The 22,290-nt window shown below is 55.5% G+C and overlaps 1 protein-coding gene across 2 annotated transcripts in view; it reads right to left on the reverse strand.

The window, feature by feature from the left end:
- Positions 1–4,903: 4,903 nt before the first annotated feature.
- Positions 4,904–22,290, reverse strand: part of ABCC10 (ATP binding cassette subfamily C member 10) — a 70,009-nt gene continuing 52,622 nt past the window's right edge. For both annotated transcript variants that reach the window (XM_072139829.1, XM_072139828.1), the window contains exons 6-22: positions 22,112–22,230; positions 21,919–21,998; positions 21,672–21,843; positions 21,501–21,599; positions 21,250–21,439; positions 18,485–18,565; positions 18,201–18,380; positions 17,988–18,126; positions 14,680–14,869; positions 11,428–11,771; positions 11,046–11,215; positions 10,819–10,979; positions 10,489–10,742; positions 10,276–10,421; positions 10,100–10,197; positions 9,896–10,008; positions 4,904–5,473 (exon numbers count right to left, since the gene is read on the reverse strand). In XM_072139829.1, coding sequence (XP_071995930.1) covers positions 5,335–5,473; positions 9,896–10,008; positions 10,100–10,197; positions 10,276–10,421; positions 10,489–10,742; positions 10,819–10,979; positions 11,046–11,215; positions 11,428–11,771; positions 14,680–14,869; positions 17,988–18,126; positions 18,201–18,380; positions 18,485–18,565; positions 21,250–21,439; positions 21,501–21,599; positions 21,672–21,843; positions 21,919–21,998; positions 22,112–22,230 — 2,675 coding nt within the window. In that variant the 3' untranslated portion in view covers positions 4,904–5,334. The remainder of the gene's footprint in view (positions 5,474–9,895; positions 10,009–10,099; positions 10,198–10,275; positions 10,422–10,488; positions 10,743–10,818; positions 10,980–11,045; positions 11,216–11,427; positions 11,772–14,679; positions 14,870–17,987; positions 18,127–18,200; positions 18,381–18,484; positions 18,566–21,249; positions 21,440–21,500; positions 21,600–21,671; positions 21,844–21,918; positions 21,999–22,111; positions 22,231–22,290) is intronic.

Genomic DNA, 22,290 nt, shown 5'->3' on the forward strand with positions numbered 1-22,290 from the left:
AGGATGGTGAGGGATATGCTGTATCTTTCCTAATAGTCCAGGATGTTGAGGGATAAGCTGTACCTTTCCTAGAGGTCCAGGATGGTGAGGGATAAGCTGTACCTTTCCTAGAGGTCCAGGATGGTGAGGGATATGCTGTACCTATCCTTTTGGTCCAGGATGGTGAGGGATATGCTGTACCTTTCCTAGTGGTCCAGGATGGTGAGGGATAAGCTGTACCTATCCTATTGGTCCAGGATGGCGAGGGATAAGCTGTACCTTTCCTAATGGTCCAGGATGGTGAGGGATATGCTGTACCTTTCCTAGTGGTCCAGGATGGTGAGGGATAAGCTGTACCTTTCCTAGTGGTCCAGGATGGGGAGGGATAAGCTGTACCTTTCCTAGAGGTCTAGGATGGTTAGGGATAAGCTGTGCCTATCCTAATGGTCCAGGATGGTGAGGGATATGCTGTACCTTTCCTAGAGGTCCAGGATGGCTAGGGATAAGCTGCATCTTACCTTGTGGTCCAGGATGTTGAGGGATAAGCTGTACCTATCCTAATGGTCCAGGATGGTGAGGGATATGCTGTACCTATCCTTTTGGTCCAGGATGGTGAGGGATATGCTGTACCTTTCCTAGTGGTCCAGGATGGTGAGGGATAAGCTGTACCTATCCTATTGGTCCAGGATGGCGAGGGATAAGCTGTACCTTTCCTAATGGTCCAGGATGGTGAGGGATATGCTGTACCTTTCCTAGTGGTCCAGGATGGTGAGGGATAAGCTGTACCTTTCCTAGTGGTCCAGGATGGGGAGGGATAAGCTGTACCTACCCTAGAGGTCCAGGATGGGGAGGGATAAGCTGTACCTATCCTAGTGGTCCAGGATGGTGAGGGATATGCTGTACCAATACTAGGGGTCCAGGATGGTGAGGGATATGCTGTATCTATCCTAGGGGTCCAGGATGGTGAGGGATAAGCTGTGCCTATCCCAGAGGTCCAGGATGGTGAGGGATAAGCTGTACCTATCCCAGAGGTCCAGGATGGTGAGGGATAAGCTGTACCTTTCCTAATGGTCCAGGATGGTGAGGGATAAGCTGTACCTTTCCTAATGGTCCAGGATGGTGAGGGATTAGCTATATCTTTCCTAATGGTCCAGGATGGTGAGGGATATGCTGTACCAATACTAGGGGTCCAGGATGGTGAGGGATAGGCTGTACCTATCCTAATGGTTCAGGATGGTGAGGGATAAGCTGTACCTTTCCTAGTGCACCAGGATGATGAGGGATAAGCTGTACCTTTCCTAATGGTCCAGGATGGTGAGGGATAAGCTGTACCTTTCCTAATGGTCCAGGATGGTGAGGGATAAGCTGTACCTTTCCTAGTGGTCCAGGATGGTGAGGGATATGCTGTACCTATCCTAGGGGTCCAGGATGGTGAGGGATAGGCTGTACCTTTCCTAGTACTCCAGGATGGTGAGGGATATGCTGTACCTATCCTAATGGTCCAGAATGGTGAGGGATAAGCTGTACCTTTCCTAGTGGTCCAGGATGATGAGGGATAAGCTGTACTTTTCCTAGTGGTCCAGGATGGTGAGGGATATGCTGTACCTTTCCTAGTGGTCCAGGATGGTGAGGGATAAGCTGTACCTATCCTATTGGTCCAGGATGGTGAGGGATAAGCTGTACCTTTCCTAATGGTCCAGGATGGTGAGGGATATGCTGTACCTTTCCTAGTGGTTCAGGATGGTGAGGGATAAGCTGTACCTTTCCTAGTGGTCCAGGATGGGGAGGGATAAGCTGTACCTACTCTAGAGGTCCAGGATGGGGAGGGATAAGCTGTACCAATACTAGGGGTCCAGGATGGTGAGGGATATGCTGTACCTATCCTAATGGTCCAGGATGGTGAGGGATAAGCTGTACCTATCCTATTGGTCCAGGATGGTGAGGGATAAGCTGTACCTTTCCTAATGGTCCAGGATAGTGAGGGATTAGCTATATCTTTCCTAATGGTCCAGGATGGTGAGGGATATGCTGTACCAATACTAGGGGTCCAGGATGGTGAGGGATAGGCTGTACCTATCCTAATGGTCCAGGATGGTGAGGGATAAGCTGTACCTTTCCTAGTGCTCCAGGATGATGAGGGATAAGCTGTACCTTTCCTAATGGTCCAGGATGGTGAGGGATAAGCTGTACCTTTCCTAATGGTCCAGGATGGTGAGGGATAAGCTGTACCTTTCCTAGTGGTCCAGGATGGTGAGGGATATGCTGTACCTATCCTAGGGGTCCAGGATGGTGAGGGATAGGCTGTACCTTTCCTAGTACTCCAGGATGGTGAGGGATATGCTGTACCTATCCTAATGGTCCAGGATGGTGAGGGATAAGCTGTACCTTTCCTAGTGGTCCAGGATGATGAGGGATAAGCTGTACTTTTCCTAGTGGTCCAGGATGGTGAGGGATATGCTGTACCTATCCTAGGGGTCCAGGATGGTGAGGGATAAGCTGTACCTTTCCTAGTGGTCCAGGATGGTGAGGGATAAGCTGTACCTTTCCTAGTGGTCCAGGATGGTGAGGGATATGCTGTATCTATCCTAGGGGTCCAGGATGGTGAGGGATAAGCTGTACCTTTCCTAGTACTCCAGGATGGTGAGGGATATGCTGTACCTATCCTAATGGTCCAGGATGGTGAGGGATAAGCTGTACCTTTCCTAGTGGTCCAGGATGGTGAGGGATAAGCTGTACCTTTCCTAGTGGTCCAGGATGATGAGGGATAAGCTGTACTTTTCCTAGTGGTCCAGGATGGTGAGGGATATGCTGTACCTATCCTAGGGGTCCAGGATGGTGAGGGATAGGCTGTACCTTTCCTAGTACTCCAGGATGGTGAGGGATATGCTGTACCTATCCTAATGGTCCAGGATGGTGAGGGATAAGCTGTACCAATACTAGGGGTCCAGGATGGTGAGGGATAAGCTGTACCTTTCCTAGTGGTCCTGGATGGTGAGGGATAAGCTGTGCCTATCCTAGGGGTCCAGGATGATGAGGGATAAGCTGTACTTTTCCTAGTGGTCCAGGATGGTGAGGGATATGCTGTACCTATCCTAGGGGTCCAGGATAGTGAGGGATATGCTGTGCCTTTCCTAATGGTCTAGGTTGGGGACAAGGTGAGCCATACATTGCCTGGTCTTCCATGTCAGGGGGTATAAGGTTAGTTGTATATTATAAGGTCTGTAAGAAACGTTTCGTTATAAATCCTGGTGCGATACAATGTGTGTACAGGACAGAAGAAACCGATATATAAAAAAATATTTATAAAATCATCAATTTACATAATCTGAGAATCTAAGCCTCATCCCAAAGAGTCAAAGTGCAGGGTAAATAAAGTACACACCCCTCCGCCTGTACTGTCCCCATCACACACACACCTCCGCGTGTACTGTCTCCATCACACACACACACCTCCGCCTGTACTGTCTCCATCACACACACACACCTCCGCCTGTACTGCCCCCATCACACACACACCTCCGCCTGTACTGTCTCCATCACACACACACCTCCGCCTGTACTGCCCCCATCACACACACCTCCGCCTGTACTGCCCCCGTCACACACACCTCCGCCTGTACTGCCCCCATCACACACACACACCTACACCTGTACTGTCCCCATCACACACACACCTCCGCCTGTACTGCCCCCATCACACACACCTCCGCCTGTACTGCCCCCATCACACACACACACCTACACCTGTACTGTCCCCATCACACACACACACCTCCGCCTGTACTGTCCCCATCACACACACACCTCCGCCTGTACTGTCCCCATCACACACACACACCTCCGCCTGTACTGTCTCCATCACACACACACACCTCCGCCTGTACTGCCCCCATCACACACACACACCTCCGCCTGTACTGCCCCCATCACACACACACACCTCCGCCTGTACTGTCCCCATCACACACACACACCTCCGCCTGTACTGTCCCCATCACACACACACACCTCCGCCTGTACTGTCCCCATCACACACACACACCTCCGCCTGTACTGTCTCCATCACACACACACACCTCCGCCTGTACTGCCCCCATCACACACACCTCCGCCTGTACTGCCCCCATCACACACACACACCTCCGCCTGTACTGCCCCCATCACACACACACACCTCCGCCTGTACTGTCCCCATCACACACACACCTCCGCTTGTACTGCCCCCATCACACACACACCTCCGCCTGTACTGCCCCCATCACACACACACCTCTGCCTGTACTGTCCCCATCACACACACACACACCTCCGCCTGTACTGCCCCCATCACACACACACACCTCCGCCTGTACTGCCCCCATCACACACACACACCTCCGCCTGTACTGTCCCCATCACACACACACACCTCCGCCTGTACTGTTCCCATCACACACACCTCCGCCTGTACTGCCCCCATCACACACACACCTCCGCCTGTACTGTCCCCATCACACACACACACCTCCGCCTGTACTGCCCCCATCACACACACACCTCCGCCTGTACTGCCCCCATCACACACACACCTCCGCCTGTACTGTCCCTATCACACACACACACCTCCGCCTGTACTGTTCCCATCACACACACACACCTCCGCCTGTACTGCCCCCATCACACACACACCTCCGCCTGTACCGCCCCCATCACACACACACCTCCGCCTGTACTGTCCCCATCACACACACACACCTCCGCCTGTACTGTTCCCATCACACACACACACCTCCGCCTGTACTGCCCCCATCACACACACACCTCCGCCTGTACCGCCCCCATCACACACACACCTCCGCCTGTACTGTCCCCATCACACACACACCTCCGCCTGTACTGCCCCATCACACACACACACCTCCGCCTGTACTGCCCCATCACACACACACACCTCCGCCTGTACTGTCCCCATCACACACACACACCTCCGCCTGTACTGTCCCCATCACACACACACACCTCCGCCTGTACTGTCCCCATCACACACACACACCTCCGCCTGTACTGTCCCCATCACACACACACACCTCCGCCTGTACTGTCCCCATCACACACACACCTCCAACACCATTTGTCCACCTGTACTGTTCCCATGACACTTTTTCAAATCAAACAGCATCACCAATCCTGTCCCCACCACAAAGCATCACCCACATCACCTGATCTTGTGAAACATGACCGTCTCCCTCTCACATGACAGTCACACTGACCATCTTTACCACCGCGTCACACGTCACCCGTACCATCACCCACCATAACAACATGCTGCACCGCCTGCACTGTCACCCTTAAACTGGTGCTGTATTTCAGTGACAGTCACTCAGAGTTGGCGCTGTGTATCAGTCGGTAGAAGTGCGAGTTTACGCTGCTGCTCAGGATTTTAGGAGAGTCCAGCTCAGCCACTTTCCCAGCATGCATCACCAGCACACGGTCCGAGTCCATGATAGTGTGCAGCCTGTAACACAATGGAAGCATAGCTTCAGCTTTGAGGATGGGGCTGTATGGTGGGGGGTTTGCAGGTTGTAGTATGTGTGTGTGAGGGGGTGGGTGCAGCTCTTGGCCGCTGGGTGACACGGATATATTTGGGGCAGGGTATAGTATGTGCCTACGAGGAGGTGGGTGTAGCTCATGGCCGGTCTGGGCAGGGTGTAGTATGTGTGTGTGAGGGGGTGGGTGTAGCTCATGGCCGGTCTGGGCAGGGTGTAGTATGTGTGTGTGAGGGGGTGGGTGAAGCTCATGGCCGGTCTGGGCAGGGTGTAGTATGTGTGTGTGAGGGGGTGGGTGTAGCTCATGGCCGGTCTGGGCAGGGTGTAGTATGTGTGTGTGAGGGGGTGGGTGTAGCTCATGGCCGGTCTGGGCAGGGTGTAGTATGTGTGTGTGAGGGGGTGGGTGTAGCTCATGGCCGGTCTGGGCAGGGTGTAGTATGTGTGTGTGAGGGGGTGGGTGTAGCTCATGGCCGGTCTGGCAGGGTGTAGTATGTGTGTATGAGGGGGTGGGTGTACTTCACGGCCGGTCTGGGCAGGGTGTAGTATGTGTGTGTGAGGGGGTGGGTGTAGCTCATGGCCGGTCTGGGCAGGGTGTAGCATGTGTGTGTGAGGGGGTGGGTGTAGCTCATGGCCGGTCTGGGCAGGGTGTAGTATGTGTGTGTGAGGGGGTGGGTGTACTTCATGGCCGGTCTGGGCAGGGTGTAGCATGTGTGTGTGAGGGGGTGGGTGTAGCTCATGGCCGGTCTGGGCAGGGTGTAGTATGTGTGTATGAGGGGGTGGGTGTACTTCATGGCCGGTCTGGGCAGGGTGTAGCATGTGTGTGTGAGGGGGTGGGTGTAGCTCATGGCCGGTCTGGGCAGGGTGTACTATGTGTGTGTGAGGGGGTGGGTGTAGCTCATGGCCGGTCTGGGCAGGGTGTAGTATGTGTGTGTGAGGAGGTGGGTGTAGCTCATGGCCGGTCTGGGCAGGGTGTAGTATGTGTGTGTGAGGGGGTGGGTGTAGCTCATGGCCGGTCTGGGCAGGGTGTAGTATGTGTGTGTGAGGGGGTGGGTGTAGCTCATGGCCGGTCTGGGCAGGGTGTAGTATGTGTGTGTGAGGGGGTGGGTGTAGCTCATGGCCGGTCTGGGCAGGGTGTAGTATGTGTGTGTGAGGGGGTGGGTGTAGCTCATGGCCGGTCTGGGCAGGGTGTAATATGTGTGTGTGAGGGGGTGGGTGTAGCTCATGGCCGGTCTGGGCAGGGTGTAGCATGTGTGTGTTAGGGGGTAGGTGTAGCTCATGGCCGGTCTGGGCAGGGTGTAGTATGTGTGTGTGAGGGGGTGGGTGTAGCTCATGGCCGGTCTGGGCAGGGTGTAGTATGTGTGTGTGAGGAGGTGGGTGTAGCTCATGGCCGGTCTGGGCAGGGTGTAGTATGTGTGTGTGAGGGGGTGGGTGTAGCTCATGGCCGGTCTGGGCAGGGTGTAGCATATGTGTATGAGGAGGTGGGTGTAGCTCATGGCCGGTCTGGGCAGGGTGTAGTGTGTGTGTGTGAGGGGGTGGGTGTAGCTCATGGCCGGTCTGGGCAGGGTGTAGTATGTGTGTGTGAGGGGGTAGGTGTAGCTCATGGCCGGTCTGGGCAGGGTGTAGTATGTGTGTAAGAGGGGGTGGGTGTAGCTCATGGCCGGTCTGGGCAGGGTGTAGTATGTGTGTGTGAGGAGGTGGGTGTAGCTCATGGCCGGTCTGGGCAGGGTGTAGTATGTGTGTGTGAGGGGATGGGTGTAGCTCATGGCCGGTCTGGGCAGGGTGTAGCATATGTGTATGAGGGGGTGGGTGTAGCTCATGGCCGGTCTGGGCAGGGTGTAGTGTGTGTGTGTGAGGGGGTGGGTGTAGCTCATGGCCGGTCTGGGCAGGGTGTAGTATGTGTGTGTGAGGGGGTGGGTGTACTTCATGGCCGGTCTGGGCAGGGTGTAGTATGTGTGTGTGAGGGGGTGGTGTAGCTCATGGCCGGTCTGGGCAGGGTGTAGTATGTGTGTGTGAGGGGGTGGGTGTAGCTCATGGCCGGTCTGGGCAGGGTGTAGTATGTGTGTATGAGGGGGTGGGTGTAGCTCATGGCCGGTCTGGGCAGGGTGTAGTATGTGTGTGTGAGGGGGTGGGTGTAGCTCATGGCCGGTCTGGGCAGGGTGTAGTATGTGTGTGTGAGGGGGTGGGTGTAGCTCATGGCCGGTCTGGGCAGGGTGTAGCATGTGTGTGTGAGGGGGTGGGTGTAGCTCATGGCCGGTCTGGGCAGGGTGTAGTATGTGTGTGTGAGGGGGTGGGTGTACTTCATGGCCGGTCTGGGCAGGGTGTAGTATGTGTGTGTGAGGGGGTGGGTGTAGCTCATGGCCGGTCTGGGCAGGGTGTAGTATGTGTGTATGAGGGGGTGGGTGTACTTCATGGCCGGTCTGGGCAGGGTGTAGTATGTGTGTATGAGGGGGTGGGTGTACTTCATGGCCGGTCTGGGCAGGGTGTAGCATGTGTGTGTGAGGGGGTGGGTGTAGCTCATGGCCGGTCTGGGCAGGGTGTAGTATGTGTGTGTGAGGGGGTGGGTGTACTTCATGGCCGGTCTGGGCAGGGTGTACTATGTGTGTGTGAGGGGGTAGGTGTAGCTCATGGCCGGTCTGGGCAGGGTATAGTATGTGTGTGTGAGGGGGTGGGTGTAGCTCATGGCCGGTCTGGGCAGGGTGTAGTATGTGTGTGTGAGGGGGTAGGTGTAGCTCATGGCCGGTCTGGGCAGGGTGTAGTATGTGTGTGTGAGGGGGTGGGTGTAGCTCATGGCCGGTCTGGGCAGGGTGTAGTATGTGTGTGTGAGGGGGTGGGTGTAGCTCATGGCCGGTCTGGGCAGGGTATAGTATGTGTGTGTGAGGGGGTGGGTGTAGCTCATGGCCGGTCTGGGCAGGGTGTAGTATGTGTGTGTGAGGGGGTGGGTGTAGCTCATGGCCGGTCTGGGCAGGGTGTAGTATGTGTGTGTGAGGGGGTGGGTGTAGCTCATGGCCGGTCTGGGCAGGGTGTAGTATGTGTGTGTGAGGGGGTGGGTGTAGCTCATGGCCGGTCTGGGCAGGGTGTAGTATGTGTGTGTGAGGGGGTGGGTGTAGCTCATGGCCGGTCTGGGCAGGGTGTACTATGTGTGTGTGAGGGGGTAGGTGTAGCTCATGGCCGGTCTGGGCAGGGTATAGTATGTGTGTGTGAGGGGGTGGGTGTAGCTCATGGCCGGTCTGGGCAGGGTGTAGTATGTGTGTGTGAGGGGGTAGGTGTAGCTCATGGCCGGTCTGGGCAGGGTGTAGTATGTGTGTGTGAGGGGGTGGGTGTAGCTCATGGCCGGTCTGGGCAGGGTGTAGTATGTGTGTAAGAGGGGGTGGGTGTAGCTCATGGCCGGTCTGGGCAGGGTGTAGTATGTGTGTGTGAGGGGGTGGGTGAAGCTCATGGCCGGTCTGGGCAGGGTGTAGTATGTGTGTGTGAGGAGGTGGGTGTAGCTCATGGCCGGTCTGGGCAGGGTGTAGTATGTGTGTGTGAGGGGGTGGGTGTAGCTCATGGCCGGTCTGGGCAGGGTGTAGTATGTGTGTGTGAGGGGGTGGGTGTAGCTCATGGCCGGTCTGGGCAGGGTGTAGTATGTGTGTGTGAGGGGGTGGGTGTAGCTCATGGCCGGTCTGGGCAGGGTGTAGTATGTGTGTGTGAGGGGGTGGGTGTAGCTCATGGCCGGTCTGGGCAGGGTGTAGTATGTGTGTGTGAGGGGGTGGGTGTAGCTCATGGCCGGTCTGGCAGGGTGTAGTATGTGTGTATGAGGGGGTGGGTGTACTTCATGGCCGGTCTGGGCAGGGTGTAGCATGTGTGTGTGAGGGGGTGGGTGTAGCTCATGGCCGGTCTGGGCAGGGTGTAGTATGTGTGTGTGAGGGGGTGGGTGTACTTCATGGCCGGTCTGGGCAGGGTGTAGCATGTGTGTGTGAGGGGGTAGGTGTAGCTCATGGCCGGTCTGGGCAGGGTGTAGTATGTGTGTGTGAGGGGGTGGGTGTAGCTCATGGCCGGTCTGGGCAGGGTGTAGTATGTGTGTGTGAGGGGGTGGGTGTAGTATGTGTGTGTGAGGGGGTGGGTGTAGTATGTGTGTGTGAGGGGGTGGGTGAAGCTCATGGCCGGTCTGGGCAGGGTGTAGTATGTGTGTGTGAGGGGGTGGGTGTAGCTCATGGCCGGTCTGGGCAGGGTGTAGCATGTGTGTGTTAGGGGGTGGGTGTAGCTCATGGCCGGTCTGGGCAGGGTGTAGTATGTGTGTGTGAGGGGGTGGTGTAGCTCATGGCCGGTCTGGGCAGGGTGTAGTATGTGTGTGTGAGGGGGTGGGTGTAGCTCATGGCCGGTCTGGGCAGGGTGTAGCTGGGGAATGTCATCACCTGTGTGCGATGGTGAGGACCGTGCGATCCCTGAACTTCTCACGGATGGTCACTTGGAGTAAGTGGTCTGTCTGGTGGTCAACGCTAGCCGTGGCTTCATCGATGCAGAGTATCTATGACACATAAGACACCCACAGTCACAAGGAAATCCGTGGAGTCCCTGTACCCAAGAGCTCGCACTCTCCTCCGCTCTGGCTGCCTCACCTTGGCTTCGGTTAGCAGAGCTCTGGCCAAACACAGAAGCTGCCGCTGCCCCAGGGAGAAATTCTTCCCTCTCTCACCCACGTCCGCGTCCAGGCCTCCTGCACAACATGGAGATAGAGGGATTTCTGTAATTGAAATTGAGTCTCCCCCTCCCAGTGACAGGGTCTAGGCCTCACCCATGCGCGACACCACGTCCTGTAGGTGGCATTGCCCCAGCACGTCCAGCAGCTCCACGTCTGTGTGATGGGACAGGGGGTCCAGGTTCTCCCTCACACTCCCGCTCAGCAGGAAGGCATCTTGTGGGATAATGGCCAGCCGGGACCTGGAGGGGACATGACGGTCAGCGCCTGCGGGGCTCTTTAAGTCTATCTCCAGGGTCTAGTACCTACCTCAGCACATCCAGGCTCAGCCCTCTGGTGGACACATTATCGATGATGATGGACCCTGAATTCAGCTCCATCATCCTGAACAGAGCCAAGAACAGGGTGGACTTCCCTGAACCCGTCCTTCCCACGATACCGATCTTCTCCCCTGCACGAATAGTGAAGTTGACCCCATCTAGAGCGTTGGGTAGACCCGGGCGGTAACACAGAACTGCGTCTCTGAACTCGATGCATCCGCAATGGGGCCACTCCGGCCGCACCTGGGAAAGAAGGTGGGAGGTGGGACATCCCCAACAGGAGCCGACATGACCCTCAACCTGTGGAGCCTAAACTTACCGTCACTGTGCCCTGTGTGGGCTCGGAGGGCAGTGTGGTGGAATACTCCTCTGCTCGCTCCACGCTCACCATCATGGCTTCAGTCTGAGTGAAGCTGGAGATGAGTCCAGAGAGTAAACCGGTGATGGAGAGAGCGTAGGACAGAGACAGTCCCACCAGCCCTGAGGAAGAAGAGGTCAGAGACGCTGCATAGAAGAGGCAGAGGAACCAGAATGTGCAGAACTTACCTGGATCTCCCGCATTTCTCTGGTGCTGGATTAGAGCAATGACAGCGATGGCAGTAACCACTACAACTCCTATCATCTGCAGCCGGATGTCCAACCACTGCACGGCCGTGTTACTGGCGAACAGGCAGCGCTGGTTCAGCTCCATCCGGGATTCACACTCCTCCGCAAACCTGAACCATGGGACGGACGGGAATGGGTCAAACTCATCGGGTGATAAACCATCCAGACCCGACGACAGTCAAACCCAGAACAAACTATTCATGACCCAAACACAAGTATAAATCCAGACGACCCAAACACAACTCCCATCCAGACCACAGAACCCATCACTGCAGTGACCCAACAGAACCGACCTGAAAATGGAACAACCCCCCCGTCTCACCTGTCCGCATGGCGCGTGGCTCGGATGGTGCTGAGGCCGGTCAGGGTCTCGGAGAAGTGGCTGTAGATGGGGGAGAGGGTGATGCTCTGCAGCCTCTTCAGTTCGCGCGATGTGTGGCGGTAGAATCGCTGGATATAGTAGTAGAGGACAGCCAGGGGCACCAGGATGAGCAGGATGAGCGGCAGCCCGTAGCTGATCATCACCAGCATCCCCAGAAGACCAAATACGTTCGCCAGGAAGATGTTCAGCATGAAGGGCAGGAAGTCGTCCACACAGTAGAGGTCGGAGGAGAAGCGGTTAATGATGCGGCCCACAGGTGTGCTGTCAAAGAAGGTGACCGTGGCCTAAAAACAGGGGAATAAGGCGGGTTACCTCTACTACACCTGACCCGGAGCCCCCGATCTGTATGATGACCCCGGCACAGGTCTGACCCTGCACCCCTGATCTGTATGATGGCCTCCGCACAGGTCTGACCCCGTGCCCCAGATCTGTATGATGACCCACACAGAGGTCAGACCCTACTCCCCTGATCTGTATGATGACCCCCGCACAGGTCTGACCCTGAGCCCTGATCTGTATGATGACCCCCGCACAGGTCTGACCCTGAGCCCTGATCTGTATGATGACCCCCGCACAGGTCTGACCCTGCACCCCTGATCTGTATGATGACCCCCGCACAGGTCTGACCCTGAGCCCTGATCTGTATGATGACCCCCGCACAGGTCTGACCCTGCACCCCAGATGTGTATGATGACCCCAGCACAGGTCTGACCCTGAGCCCCCGATCTGTTTCATGACCCCCGCACAGGTCTGACCCTGAGCCCCTGATCTGTATGATGACCCCGGCACAGGTCAGACCCTGCACTCCTGATCTGTATGATGACCCCGGCACAGGTCTGACCCTGCACCCCTGATCTGTATGATGACCCCCGCACAGGTCTGACCCTGAGCCCCTGATCTGTATGATGACCCCTGCACAGGTCAGACCCTGCACCCCTGATCTGTATGATGACCCCGGCACAGGTCAGACCCTGCACCCCTGATCTGTATGATGACCCCGGCACAGGTCTGACCCTGCACCCCTGATGTGTATGATGACCCCCGCACAGGTCTGACCCTGAGCCCCTGATCTGTATGATGACCCCAGCACAGGTCAGACCCTGCACCCCTGATCTGTATGATGACCTCCGGCACAGGTCTGACCCTGAGCCCCTGATCTGTATGATGACCCCGGCACAGGTCAGACCCTGCACTCCTGATCTGTATGATGACCCACACAGAGGTCAGACCCTACAAACCTGATCTGTATGATGGCCCCCGCACAGGACAGACCCTGCACCCCTGATCTGTATGATGACCCCGGCACAGGTCAGACCCTGAGCCCCTGATCTGTATGATGACCCCCGCACAGGTCTGACCCTGCACCCCTGATCTGTATGATGACCCTGCACAGGTCTGACCCTGCACCCCTGATCTGTATGATGACCCCTGCACAGGTCAGACCCTGCACCCCTGATCTGTATGATGACCCCTGCACAGGTCAGACCCTGCACCCCTGATCTGTATGATGACCCCGGCACAGGTCAGACCCTGCACCCCTGATCTGTATGATGACCCCGGCACAGGTCAGACCCTGCACCCCTGATCTGTATTATGACCCCGGCACAGGTCTAACCCTGAGCCCCGATCTGTATGATGACCCACACAGAGGTCAGACCCTACAAACCTGATCTGTATGATGACCCCCGCACAGGTCAGACCCTGCACTCCTGATCTGTATGATGACCCACACAGAGGTCAGACCCTACAAACCTGATCTGTATGATGGCCCCCGCACAGGTCAGACCCTGCACCCCTGATGTGTATGATGACCCCCGCACAGGTCTGACCTGAGCCCCTGATCTGTATGATGACCCCTGCACAGGTCAGACCCTGCACCCCTGATCTGTATGATGACCCCGGCACAGGTCAGACCCTGCACCCCTGATCTGTATGATGACCCCGGCACAGGTCAGACCCTGCACCCCTGATCTGTATGATGACCCCGGCACAGGTCTGACCCTGCACCCCTGATCTGTATGATGACCCCGGCACAGGTCAGACCCTGCACCCCTGATCCGTATGATGACCCCTGCACAGGTCAGACCCTGCACCCCTGATCTGTATGATGACCCCGGCACAGGTCAGACCCTGCACCCCTGATGTGTATGATGACCCCCGCACAGGTCTGACCCTGAGCCCCTGATCTGTATGATGGCCCCCGCACAGGTCTGACCCTGCACCCCTGATCTGTATGATGACCCAGGCACAGGTCTGACCCTGAGCCCCTGATCTGTATGATGACCCCTGCACAGGTCTGACCCTGAGCCCCTGATCTGTATGATGACCCCTGCACAGGTCTGACCCTGAGCCCCTGATCTGTATGATGACCCCTGCACAGGTCTGACCCTGAGCCCCTGATCTGTATGATGACCCCTGCACAGGTCAGACCCTGCACCCCTGATCTGAATGATGACCCCGGCACAGGTCTGACCCTGCGCCCCTGATCTGTATGATGACCCCCGCACAGGTCTGACCCTGCACCCCTGATGTGTATGATGACCCCTGCACAGGTCTGACCCTGCACCCCTGATCTGTATGATGACCCTGGCGCAGGTCTGACCCTGCACCCCTGATCTGTATGATGACCCCGGCACAGGTCTGACCCTGCACCCCTGATCTGTATGATGACCCCGGCGCAGGTCAGACCCTGCACCCCTGATCTGTATGACGACCCCGGCACAGGTCTGACCCTGCACCCCTGATCTGTATGATGACCCCGGCACAGGTCTGACCCTGCACCCCTGATCTGTATGATGACCCCGGCACAGGTCTGACCCTGCACCCCTGATCTGTATGATGACCCCTGCACAGGTCAGACCCTGCACCCCTGATCTGTATGATGACCCCGGCACAGGTCAGACCCTGCACCCCTGATCTGTATGATGACCCCGGCACAGGTCTGACCCTGCACCCCTGATCTGTATGATGACCCCGGCACAGGTCTGACCCTGCACCCCTGATCTGTATGATGACCCCGGCACAGGTCAGACCCTGCACCCCTGATCCGTATGATGACCCCTGCACAGGTCAGACCCTGCACCCCTGATCTGTATGATGACCCCGGCACAGGTCAGACCCTGCACCCCTGATCTGTATGATGACCCCCGCACAGGTCTGACGCTGCACCCCTGATCTCCTTGCATCACTCACCCTCAGCACCCGCTGTAGTAGACGCTTGTGGATGACGGTGGCTGCACGAACCGTCCCAAAAGCAAAGAGCAGGGCCCGCAGCGCGGTGAAGATGGAGTTAGCTGCGGCGATCCCCCCGTACACCGAGAGATAGAAGCCGACGTCCCCACTGGTGTTCTGACCCGCAGACTGGTCCCAGCGCACCGGGGTCCTGGAGCAACACAAAGGTCTATGACATGGATGAGGACGGCACAAGGAGGCTCCTAACACACAGCAGTATAGAAGGCAGTGTACAGAGGTATAGAGGGGGTTATTACCACATATGGAGGTATAGAGGGGGTTATTACCACATATGGAGATATAGAGGGGGTTATTACCACATATGGAGGTATAGAGGGGTTTATTATCACATATGGAGGTACAGAGGGGTTTATTATCACATATGGAGGTACAGAGGGGGTCATTACCACATATGGAGGTATAGAGGGGGTTATTACCACATATGGAGGTATAGAGGGGGTTATTATCACATATGGAGGTATAGAGGGGGTTATTATCACATATGGAGGTACAGAGGGGGTCATTATCACATATGGAGGTACAGAGGGGGTCATTACCACATATGGAGGTATAGAGGGGGTTATTACCACATATGGAGGTATAGAGGGGGTCATTATCACATATGGAGATATAGAGGGGGTTATTACCACATATGGAGGTATAGAGGGGGTCATTATCACATATGGAGGTACAGAGGGGGTCATTACCACATATGGAGGTATAGAGGGGGTCATTACCACATATGGAGGTATAGAGGGGGTTATTACCACATATGGAGGTATAGAGGGGGTTATTATCACATATGGAGGTATAGAGGGGGTTATTACCACATATGGAGGTATAGAGGGGGTTATTACCACATATGGAGGTATAGAGGGGGTTATTACCACATATGGAGGTATAGAGGGGGTTATTACCACGTATGGAGGTATAGAGGGGGTTATTACCACATATGGAGGTATAGAGGGGGTTATTACCACGTATGGAGGTATAGAGGGGGTTATTACCACATATGGAGGTATAGAGGGGGTTATTACCACATATGGAGGTACAGAGGGGGTTATTACCACGTATGGAGGTATAGAGGGGGTTATTACCACATATGGAGGTATAGAGGGGGTTATTACCACATATGGAGGTATAGAGGGGGTTATTACCACATATGGAGGTACAGAGGGGGTTATTACCACGTATGGAGGTACAGAGGGGGTTATTACCACGTATGGAGGTATAGAGGGGGTTATTACCACGTATGGAGGTATAGAGGGGGTTATTACCACGTATGGAGGTATAGAGGGGGTTATTACCACATATGGAGGTATAGAGGGGGTTATTACCACGTATGGAGGTATAGAGGGGGTTATTATCATATATGGAGGTACAGAGGGGTTATTATCACATATGAAGGTATAGAGGTGGTTATAGCCACACATGGATGTATAGAGGGGGTTATTACCACGTATGGAGGTATAGAGGGGGTTATTATCATATATGGAGGTACAGAGGGGGTCATTACCACATATGGAGGTATAGAGGGGGTTATTATCACATATGGAGGTATAGAGGGGGTTATTACCACATATGGAGGTATAGAGGGGGTTATTACCACATATGGAGGTATAGAGGGGGTTATTACCACGTATGGAGGTATAGAGGGGGTTATTACCACGTATGGAGGTATAGAGGGGGTTATTACCACGTATGGAGGTATAGAGGGGGTTATTACCACGTATGGAGGTATAGAGGGGGTTATTACCACATATGGAGGTATAGAGGGGGTTATTACCACGTATGGAGGTATAGAGGGGGTTATTACCACGTATGGAGGTATAGAGGGGGTTATTACCACATATGGAGGTATAGAGGGGGTTATTACCACATATGGAGGTATAGAGGGGGTTATTACCACATATGGAGGTACAGAGGGGGTTATTACCACGTATGGAGGTACAGAGGGGGTTATTACCACGTATGGAGGTATAGAGGGGGTTATTACCACGTATGGAGGTATAGAGGGGGTTATTACCACGTATGGAGGTATAGAGGGGGTTATTATCATATATGGAGGTACAGAGGGGTTATTATCACATATGAAGGTATAGAGGTGGTTATAGCCACACATGGATGTATAGAGGGGGTTATTACCACGTATGGAGGTATAGAGGGGGTTATTACCACATATGGAGGTATAGAGGGGGTTATTACCACGTATGGAGGTATAGAGGGGGTTATTATCATATATGGAGGTACAGAGGGGTTATTATCACATATGAAGGTATAGAGGGGGTTATTACCACATATGGAGGTATAGAGGGGGTTATTACCACGTATGGAGGTATAGAGGGGGTTATTACCACGTATGGAGGTATAGAGGGGGTTATTACCACATATGGAGGTATAGAGGGGGTTATTACCACATATGGAGGTACAGAGGGGGTTATTACCACGTATGGAGGTACAGAGGGGGTTATTACCACGTATGGAGGTATAGAGGGGGTTATTACCACGTATGGAGGTATAGAGGGGGTTATTACCACGTATGGAGGTATAGAGGGGGTTATTACCACATATGGAGGTATAGAGGGGGTTATTACCACGTATGGAGGTATAGAGGGGGTTATTATCATATATGGAGGTACAGAGGGGTTATTATCACATATGAAGGTATAGAGGGGGTTATTACCACATATGGAGGTATAGAGGGGGTTATTACCACGTATGGAGGTATAGAGGGGGTTATTACCACGTATGGAGGTATAGAGGGGGTTATTACCACATATGGAGGTATAGAGGGGGTTATTACCACATATGGAGGTACAGAGGGGGTTATTACCACGTATGGAGGTACAGAGGGGGTTATTACCACGTATGGAGGTATAGAGGGGGTTATTACCACGTATGGAGGTATAGAGGGGGTTATTACCACGTATGGAGGTATAGAGGGGGTTATTACCACATATGGAGGTATAGAGGGGGTTATTACCACGTATGGAGGTATAGAGGGGGTTATTATCACATATGAAGGTATAGAGGTGGTTATAGCCACACATGGATGTATAGAGGGGGTTATTACCCCGTATGGAGGTATAGAGGGGGTTATGTCCACATATGGAGGTATAGAGGGGGTTATTACCATGTATGGAGGTATAGAGGGGGTTATGTCCACATATGGATGTATAGAGGGGGTTATTACCCCGTATGGAGATATAGAGGGGGTTATATATGGATGTATATACCATATATATTATATACACACTGTCATGACTTACACAAGGCCCCCACTAGAAAACATCAGCAGTGATGGTCCCAGCACTGAAGGAGTTAACGCCAGGAGCGAGGAGTTGTGGGGTGGATCTTGTAATCCTGCGATCCAGTAGGAGAGCCACCAGTCCGAGATGTTCCTGGACGCTGGAGGAAAGGAGCCAGAAGGTCACATGTTATGGTGGTTCTGGTGCTGCCGGATCACAGGAGGGGACACTCACCCTGCATGAAGAGCAGCGCCAGGAGCAGCGAGACCCCCAGCGCGGCCCCCACCGCCCTCCAGTAGGACACATAGACCTGCAGGGACACGGCCCCTTCCTTCTTCTCCTCCTCTCCCATCCCCGGGGCTGTGACCGGCTCCTCATCTCTGACCTCTGACCTCTCAGGACTCGCGTTGGACCCTAGGACGACAGCGGTGACATCACAAGGTTCTCCATGAGACCCCTGGGTCCTGTACAGAGGACCCCACAGTCACCGGTCGCATCCCAGCCCCCAGAATACGCACCTGAGTCACCCGCCTGCGGCCGGCGAGAGCCCTGGGGTGTCGGAGATTTCTGCACCCGAGGCAAAATCTCCTCCGGTGACCCTGAAAGAAGGGGCAGAATTACAGAGGGCACAAGTATAACCCCCATCATCCACCTGTACAGTGGAGACAACCCCCATCATCCACCTGTACAGTGGAGACAACCCCCATCATCCAGCTGTGCAGAGGAGACAACCCCCATCCTCCACCTGTGCAGAGGGCACAACCCCCATCATCCACCTGTGCAGAGGGCACAACCCCCATCATCCACCTGTACAGAGGGCACAACCCCCATCATCCACCTGTGCAGAGGGCACAACCCCCATCATCCACCTGTGCAGAGGGCACAACCCCCATCATCCACCTGTACAGAGGGCACAACCCCCATCATCCACCTGTACATAGGGCACAACCCCCATCATCCACCTGTACAGAGGGCACTACCCCCATCATCCACCTGTGCAGAGGGCACAACCCCCATCATCCACCTGTGCAGAGGGCACAACCCCCATCATCCATCGGTACAGAGGGCACAACCCCCATCATCCATCGGTACAGAGGGCACAACCCCCATCATCCACCTGTACAAAGGGCACAACCCCCGTCATCCACCTGTGCAGAGGAGATAACCCCCATCATCCACCTGTACAGAGGGCACAACCCCCATCATCCACCTGTACAAAGGGCACAACCCCCATCATCCATCGGTACAGAGGGCACAACCCCCATCATCCACCTGTACAAAGGGCACAACCGCCGTCATCCACCTGTGCAGAGGAGATAACCCCCATCATCCACCTGTGCAGAGGGCACAACCCCCATCATCCACCTGTGCAGAGGGCACAACCCCCATCATCCACCTGTGCAGAGGGCACAACCCCCATCGGTACAGAGGGCACAACCCCCATCATCCACCTGTACAAAGGGCACAACCCCCGATATCCACCTGTGCAGAGGAGATAACCCCCATCATCCACCTGCACAGAGGGCACTACCCCCATCATACACCTGCACAGAGGACACTACCTCCATCATCCACCTGTACAAAGGGCACAACCCCCTTCATCCACCTGTGCAGAATAGACAACCCCCATCATCCACCTGTGCAGAATAGACAACCCCCATCATCCACCTGTGCAGAATAGACAACCCCCATCATCCACCTGTGCAGAGGAGACAACCCCCATCATCCACCTGTGCAGAGGAGACAACCCCCATCATCCACCTGTACAGAGGGCACTACCCCCATCATCCACCTGTACAGAGGGCACAACCCCCATCATCCCCCTGTACAGAGGGCACTACCCCCATCGTCCCCCTGTACAGAGGGCACAACCCCCATCATCCTCCTGTACAGAGGGCACAACCCCCATCATCCTCCTGTACAGAGGGCACTACCCCCATCATCCATCGGTACAGAGGGCACAACCCCCATCATCCACCTGTACAAAGGGCACAACCCCCGTCATCCACCTGTGCAGAGGAGATAACCCCCATCATCCACCTGTACAGAGGGCACAACCCCCATCATCCACCTGTACAAAGGGCACAACCCCCATCATCCATCGGTACAGAGGGCACAACCCCCATCATCCACCTGTACAAAGGGCACAACCGCCGTCATCCACCTGTGCAGAGGGCACAACCCCCATCATCCACCTGTGCAGAGGGCACAACCCCCATCATCCACCTGTGCAGAGGGCACAACCCCCATCATCCACCTGTGCAGAGGGCACAACCCCCATCGGTACAGAGGGCACAACCCCCATCATCCACCTGTACAAAGGGCACAACCCCCGATATCCACCTGTGCAGAGGAGATAACCCCCATCATCCACCTGCACAGAGGGCACTACCCCCATCATACACCTGCACAGAGGACACTACCTCCATCATCCACCTGTACAAAGGGCACAACCCCCTTCATCCACCTGTGCAGAATAGACAACCCCCATCATCCACCTGTGCAGAATAGACAACCCCCATCATCCACCTGTGCAGAATAGACAACCCCCATCATCCACCTGTGCAGAGGAGACAACCCCCATCATCCACCTGTGCAGAGGAGACAACCCCCATCATCCACCTGTACAGAGGGCACTACCCCCATCATCCCCCTGTACAGAGGGCACAACCCCCATCATCCCCCTGTACAGAGGGCACTACCCCCATCGTCCCCCTGTACAGAGGGCACAACCCCCATCATCCTCCTGTACAGAGGGCACAACCCCCATCATCCTCCTGTACAGAGGGCACTACCCCCATCATCCACCTGTACAGAGGGCACTACCCCCATCATCCACCTGTACAGAGGGCACTACCCCCACCATCCTCCTGTGCAGAGGGCACAACCCCCATCATCCATCGGTACAGAGGGCACTACCCCCATCATCCACCTGTACACAGGGAACAACCCCCATCATCTTCCTGTACAGAGGGCACTACCCCCACCATCCTCCTGTACAGAGGGCACAACCCCCATCATCCTCCTGTACAGAGGGCACTACCCCCATCATCCACCTGTACAGAGGGCACTACCCCCACCATCCTCCTGTACAGAGGGCACTACCCCCACCATCCTCCTGTACAGAGGGCACTACCCCCACCATCCTCCTGTACAGAGGGCACTACCCCCACCATCCTCCTGTACAGAGGGCACTACCCCCACCATCCTCCTGTACAGAGGGCACTACCCCCACCATCCTCCTGTACAGAGGGCACTACCCCCACCATCCTCCTGTGCTCACCTGTACACACAATCTTCCCGTCCTCCATCAGGGCGATGGCGTCGGCCTTGGCCAGTAGTTCGGTGCGGTGGGTGCAGAGGATCCTGGTCTTGTGGCTGAGAATTCCCAGAATGCACCTGTCCATGAGGTGCGCGGCCACGTCCGTGTCTACCGCAGCGAGGGGATCGTCCAGGAGGTAGATGTCCTTCTCCTGAGGAGGTAAGTACCGGTCATACAGCCCCTCCAGGGGGTCCCCCCTATAATGGACTCACCTGATACACGGCCCGGGCCAGGCTGATCCGAGCCTTCTGCCCCCCGCTCAGGGTCACCCCGTTCTCCCCCACCTCCGTCTGGTCTCCTGCTGGGAGGATCTGTAATGGAGGAGAATGTGTCACGTGGACGGGGGTCTCGTGTTATGGGGGGAGGTGTCCAAGGTCACTCACGCTGAGGTCCTGGGTCAGGGCGCACGCCTCCAGAACCTCCCTGTACAGCCGCTCGTTGTATTCCTTCCCAAACAGAATGTTCTGCCGGATGGAGGCGAACTGGATCCACGACTCCTGAGCCACAAACCCAAATCCAAACTCCTGGTGGGCGACAAACAAGTCACCACCCAATCTGCAGCGAGAAGAGATGACCCCGGTTACTGCGAGGCCCCCGAGCTGCACCCGAGAGTCAGAGAGCGCCCCCTACCTTGTGAGTTCTCCAGTCATGGCCGCCAGTAGGGAGCTCTTACCACATCCCACCTTCCCGACAACTGCCAGCAGCGCCCCCTGCGGATGAGACCCCAAAACGTGACCCCAACAATTCACCGGGCGCCTGGCACCCCACGCTCCGGGCTGTATATGGGGGGCTCAGACCCCGGGGGATAGATACCGCTCCTCACCTTTCTCACAGACAGATGATGGATGAACAGTGTGGGGGATCCCGGATCCTTGACCTCTGACCCCCAGGTGAAGGTGGCGTTCCTCATCTCCACTGCAATGGACCCATTTCTGGAAGAAGCTGAATTGAGCCGGATGTCAGCGCCATCATGTGACTGGCAGGAGGACCCCCGGACCCCGC

Source organism: Engystomops pustulosus, chromosome 3, assembly GCF_040894005.1.
Source record: "Engystomops pustulosus chromosome 3, aEngPut4.maternal, whole genome shotgun sequence".
Lineage (NCBI taxonomy): Eukaryota > Metazoa > Chordata > Amphibia > Anura > Leptodactylidae > Engystomops > Engystomops pustulosus.